The 6,000-nt window shown below is 37.5% G+C and overlaps 1 protein-coding gene across 1 annotated transcript; it reads right to left on the bottom strand.

Annotated features, from left to right (window-relative positions):
• Positions 1 to 436: 436 nt before the first annotated feature.
• LOC9322002 (vacuolar-sorting receptor 3) lies at positions 437 to 4,465 on the bottom strand. Its single transcript, XM_002883808.2, has 12 exons — positions 4,013 to 4,465; positions 3,246 to 3,938; positions 3,072 to 3,160; positions 2,903 to 2,972; positions 2,741 to 2,824; positions 2,156 to 2,232; positions 2,012 to 2,093; positions 1,580 to 1,662; positions 1,422 to 1,488; positions 1,204 to 1,332; positions 994 to 1,103; positions 437 to 807 (listed from the first exon to the last, which is right to left on the bottom strand). Exons 1-12 carry the CDS (start codon positions 4,455 to 4,457, stop codon positions 709 to 711), a joined length of 2,028 nt encoding a protein of 675 aa, XP_002883854.2. The 5' UTR covers positions 4,458 to 4,465; the 3' UTR covers positions 437 to 708.
• Positions 4,466 to 6,000: the final 1,535 nt, after the last annotated feature.

Below are 6,000 nucleotides of genomic sequence, written 5' to 3'. Positions count from 1 at the left end.
CGTGTAGCTGATAAACATTTTCCCTAATTAATACTCCCTCCGTTTCGTTTTAGTTGTCGTTTAAAGTTTTTTCACACAAATTAATAAAAGCATTAAATTTTCTGTTGTACCCTTTATTTATATATCTAATAAATTTTTTCATTGGCCAAAGCATTAAAACAATAGAGATAATACTGGAATTTTTACCAAATATTTGCATTGAAAACCTAAAACGACAACTATTACGAAACAAAATTTAAGTCCTAAAACGACAACTAAAATGAAACGGAGGGAGTATTTCATAATTTAACTCAAATATTTCTGATATTGCAATTTATACTTGATCAAAGAACTAAAGGAAAATGAAGAGGACTTACACAAAGTATAGTTTTTTTTTTTTTGTTTGGAGATAAATGAAATGAGAATCAGACTTTTCTAACTCTAAAACAACAAAAACAATAAAGAACATGAACTTAAAAACTATTAACTCTATCTTGTCTAGTTCTCAGAAGCTACATCAGAGTTTTCCTATTACAGAAGTCCCATGGAAACAAGTGAAAAAAAAGCACCAACTCACTCGAACCTCTTTTGTATACAAACACTGTTTTGGTAAAAGAGTTACAAAGATACAGAGGCGAAAAAACACCAGCGTTAAGGGCCACATCAATTAAAAGAACGTGTCACCTTGGGTCCTTCCCCGGGAATAAATAGATGGACTATTTTGCTTTCTCAGGCGCGTTCATCATTCACGTGGTTCGGGACCTCCGGTTGGCTGTCCAGTGGCATGTACTGTGCCATTATGGCTCTGATCTCCGAGTCCATGTATTGCTGTAAAACAATGGGACATAAGAAGGTTAAAACAATTACCCCAAGAAACGGATATTGCAACCATGTTAAGGTCCAAAGGCGCAATACGAGGTTGCAGTAGAAATATGTTTTAATAGACATCAAATTAAACTTCAGTTTTAACACTACAGCTGATAAAGAGCATAAGGATGAATTAAAAAAGCTTACCCTCAATCTATATTTGTAAACGAGGTACGCTCCACCAGCTGCGAGTCCCAATGATAACATTATAAGCCAAACGGCCGCCCATGCTGATCTCACTTGTGCACCTGTCTTGCCTAAATTTCGACAAATAAATCCAATAACAATTGGAAAACTGGTGGGAGAAACACTATTTGTATGCTCAAACTTTAGACTTCCAAATTCAGAAAAACTCACTGATGCAAGTATCATGATCTCTGATATAGAGAAGGTCCCCGCTACAAGAGCACTCATAGCTTCCCCAGGTGTTCTTGCAGCTACACTCTGGGCACTGGCATGCTTTCTTCTCTTTGCACTCATTAATATCTAGTGAATGAAGTACAAAAATCTTTCAGAAGATGTTTATGAAATCAGACAAAATAAAATGGTAACCCAAGTTTTAACAGAGGTCTAACCTTCACATTTCTTAATACCATCTCCTTTAAATCCTGGAGGACACTGGCACTTTACACTGTCCTTGTCCTGAAGGCATTACAAGTTGAGACATTAATCTCTTATTATACTGTGAGATTATATGCTTAAAAGTGAAGCAAAACGCAGAAGAAACACCAACCACACAAGCAGAGAATGCATGTCCATCTCTCTCTTCATGCCAACAACCTCCATTGTTGATTGTGCATCTCCCTGGTCCGCTTGCTGCAATGCAAACACCATTAAGTATGAAAATGTGACATTCAACAGAAGCACAAAAACGGAAAAAAAAACAACAACATCATCCATCTCTGATGGGAAAGATGGAATATAAAAGTCCAAAGATTCCATGAGACTGAAACCAACATTAAATTTTAAATTACACCAGGAAAATGTTAGCTATTTAAAATCTAAGAGGGTATACCGGAAGTTTTCTTTACAATTCACTAAGAGTTATACGAGAGCTGCTATAAGAAGATCACAAAATGTCGCTCTGCAAGTAACAAGACTATTATTTTGCCATATTCTGAATGCTACTAAATAATACAAGTCAAAATATGACATGAACACTCACGTTCACAGTGGCTGTAACCATCCCCTTTGAATTGCACACCATCAACTGTAGGACACTCGCATACTCTTCCACGAAATGTATCCTGCAGATTAAGCAGATTAATACAGATATACAGAAATTATTCCAAGCAATTTCACATTATACCTTGCAAGCAGTTATGTTGGCTGATTTATCTTGCCAACAACCGCCATTGTTATCTAAGCACTCGTTTGACTCCACATCTGTCAATTGTAACAGAAGATGCAAATTTCAAATTTTACAATAAGTTTAGAAGGTGTGATCACTATTATAAGTTACTATACATTCCAAACATTTATTCGATGTCGAGAATGGGGCATCAAAAATCAACTTTATATTATAAACAGATAAATCTTAGTCAAAAGGTAGAGGTGTGTGTTTTCAGCATTGGGTTGGATAATTAGTGTATGTAAAAATGAAGCTACTCCCGACGATAGTAAATATCAGGTGGTTAGGGTACAAGCACAGGCAGCTATGGGCATCAATAGTTAGTGCCCCAAATATCCAAATTTAGATGAAGAACAATGATTGGTCGGGTATGGGTTAGCTATTTCACGTTTTGGTGAGGACCAAAATTTTGGATACTTAAACCAACAAAAGTTCACCCGATACAACAAAACGTATTCCAATGGGTATACAGGTAAAGGTTATTCAGGCGGGTACGAGTACAATCCAAAATGTCCACAATTAGTCAAGACCAACAATATATACCTGTGCTGAGGCATATAGCTGGTTCAGTGGTCTCCTCAAAACCAGAGCATAGAGCTTTGAGTACTGCACTCCTCTCCAACTTGCCTGCAAGGAAACAATTATATAACAAGCTAAACTACACATATTGACGTCTTAGGTTGAAGTGAACACTGCAGGACAAACCTCGGTACTGTCTGTTGTTGACAACTAAGGTAGGCAATATGGTAACATCACCCCTTGAACCCTTGCCAACCTACATAATATAATATGTCAATGACGAACACGGATTATTCAAAGAACATAACTGTGAAATGCCCGGAGGAAAATTTAGATGTAAATGAATAAAATTTACTTGAGCATCTTGTTCTTCCTTAAGAACTGGATTGTCCAAGTCAGCATCGGGGTCTCCCATACACTTATCAAGTTTTTTACTATCAATTCCTGTAAAGACAAAATGAATCATTTCTCCCCCAAAAAAGTGTATTTTTGCCTTTCTTTAATTTGGACCTATAAAAGACACACTCACCAAGAGATTTAATAACGGAATCAGCACACTCCTTGTTGTATTTCTTCTCCTTCATGGGACACCTGATCTGGAAATCAGTGACATAATCCCACCAGACCCAGGGTTTGCCGGTTTCATTCGCCACCTTGTAAACACAAAGCTGTCTCAAATTTTCCACAACAACGTCTTTTCCATCATATCCCGAGCTAAAGTCCTGTTCTGGATCAGGAGCGCAGTACCTTCCCTTGTTGATACACTGAGACTTACACTGTCGGCTCAACGTGAAAGCATGAGGACAATACCAAGTAATATAATGAGGTCTAAACTGCGTAAAACCGCCTTTCTCAAGAATCTGAGCCGCACCCTTAAAATCTTTCACAAATTCCATCAACATGTCACACTTAACCCCACACTCATCATTGCTATTAGTCCACAACTCATACTCAACACGGTCATCAGGATGCGGAACAGCCTCTCTCCAGTCAAGATTCAAGTTAACCATATCCCCTCCACTAATCGCTTTCTTCAGCTTCTCACCAAAACCTTTAGTAACAAGAGCAGAAGGTATAGTAATATTCTCAATATACTTAGCAGAAGAAACATCCTCTTCAGGTGTATCCATGGTAATCAAAGGCTCATCAACATTATCAGCCACAAGAACCGCAGAAGCACCAGCTTTTTGTGCATTCCAAACCTTCAAAGCGAAGAAACAATCTACACAACAACAACAAAAACACGTATGAACCCTAAGGAATTGAATCGAATCAAATCGATTGAGATTAAAGTACCTCCACGATCAACCAAGAGGAAAGTAGGTAAAGCACCAGGTTGTGACTTGAACGAAATCGAGAAATCGCTAAACTCCTTACACGATTTCTGATTCTCTTTGGGATAAACCACTGTACCAGCCATACTTCCGCCGTACTGAGGAATCCCAAAGTTACCAATTGCACTATCATGTGTTCCTTTTATACTCTCCGGCGATGTCACCGACAAACTATTCTTCTCCACCACGAATCGAGCTTCGCTAAAGGAGGAAAACAGAAGAGTGAGAAGCAGCCATGGAAGATAATACTGAAGCTGCTTCATCTTCGAGATCTCCGTCTCAACGGAGGTGATTGAATTTTGAATTTTTTTCCAAAGGTAAAGATTTTGAAGAGTGTTTCTCGAGAAAATAAAATCGGGTTTTGTTGAGCGGTTCGGGTGTGACTGGGAAGACGATAGATGACGCATTAAGTCAAACAAATATTGACAATGAAACTAATTATATGATAGCTAGCTAGTATCAAGCCTCGTGTTGCACGGGTTAAATTTAAAAACAGTTAACTTTTTTTTTTTTTTTGAAAACAACGAGTTTCAGAAATAAATACATGAGAAATTTCAATTTTTAGTTACAAATTGAAAAGAGAGAAAAGCAAAAGATAAGGTTTCCTTTTTTTTTTTTCTTTGGGCATAGGATTCTTTTTTTTTCGCTGAAAATATATAATTTGTTTTCTCGATTCAATTTGTTATTTTTTTCTAGATTTAAAATTTTAGTTTGGTTTTGGGTTACAATTTCAATCTCAATTATATTAGATTTCTTTTGATTTCGCGGGAAACATGATATTTTTAGTAGTTCATGAGTTCGCTTTGTATTTGATATTTAGGGTTGTGATTTGTTCAAATACAATCTGGTAAATATGTTGGTGGTTATAGATAAAGCGTTGATGGCAATGTCTTTATCACAAGAAGATGTACCTTTTGATATGTCGTATCTACCGGAGTATTCATCATGTGAGAGATATTTGTTACCTTCGTAGGAAGAATGCTCAATTTGGAATGTTAGGTTGGCAAAAGTGGGGGAAGGTGAAGGATGTTGCGTTCACTTAAGAAAGATTTTAGTTTATTTTCAACTCATATCACAATCTTCAAGATGTTCCGGATACATGAGTTCACACAGACAACGAGTGGTCAATAGCAGTGGATAGGTGGTATGAACATCCATTGGAAAATTATCATCAGTTTGTCCCGCTTTCGGTCCAAATCTCTTTCGACTAAATATGAATCAAACTACCACAACTCATTATGTGTTCGATCGATTGTGGTTGTCCTGACATCAATCGCTTCCATACTCATTCTGCTACGACATTACTCGTTGATCCAACGCATCTCTGACGTAACAACCACTTCTCGACAATAAACAATAGCTAAGCTTCCACGGCCTTAGTTGGGTAGGCTTCACCATCCTTTTCTTACACACTTATGCAAATGACTTGGGATGAAGCTTGCATGGTAGGACACAAGTCTATCGGCGGATGACATGTGTTCCTGCTTCCAGGGCAAATGGCAACAAAATCGTGGGCTCCATTACATATTTTGGTTGACCCGAAAATCCGATCCAACTCGGCTGGAATCTACATTTTTTTTTACCAAATATGACGATTCGGTAACTGACAAACGTCAATCATCTGTTTGTATAGTACTTTATTCTGGTGATCGACAATCCTTCGAACAATAACGTCAGTCTTTCAGTCTGGTATGACAATCCTTCGAACATTAACGTCAGTCTGTCAATTCGGTACGATAATTTTGTCGTTAGTCGTTTAGTCCAAATACGCTACCTCGACCATTCATGAGTGATTGAAATCTGAGTGAATTTTTTTACACCAACAGTCTCGGTACGATCTTACTTGATTTCCTAGGAACGATTAATGTTTGGATAAATTATTCTCGACCAAACTGTTTTGATAGGTCTATTTTGATGATCCGTCTCGAAATAAATTAATTTTTCTTCGAC

Source organism: Arabidopsis lyrata, assembly GCF_000004255.2.
Source record: "Arabidopsis lyrata subsp. lyrata unplaced genomic scaffold ARALYscaffold_3, whole genome shotgun sequence".
Taxonomy (NCBI): Eukaryota; Viridiplantae; Streptophyta; class Magnoliopsida; order Brassicales; family Brassicaceae; genus Arabidopsis; species Arabidopsis lyrata.
The sequence above is the reverse complement of the archived record's forward strand: the minus strand, read 5'-3'. Positions and strand labels throughout refer to the sequence as shown.

What these genes read in the sequence shown, in the direction of transcription:
- LOC9322002 (XM_002883808.2), bottom strand. Translation starts at nt 4,457, where the DNA reads ATGCGTCATCTATCGTCTTCCCAGTCACACCCGAACCGCTCAACAAAA. An exon ending in AGGAAGAACAAGATGCTCAA is followed by an intron (nt 2,973 to 3,071) that starts GTAAATTTTATT and finishes TATATTATGTAG; the next exon opens with GTTGGCAAGGGTTCAAGGGG. An exon ending in TTTACAAATATAGATTGAGG is followed by an intron (nt 808 to 993) that starts GTAAGCTTTTTT and finishes ATTGTTTTACAG; the next exon opens with CAATACATGGACTCGGAGAT.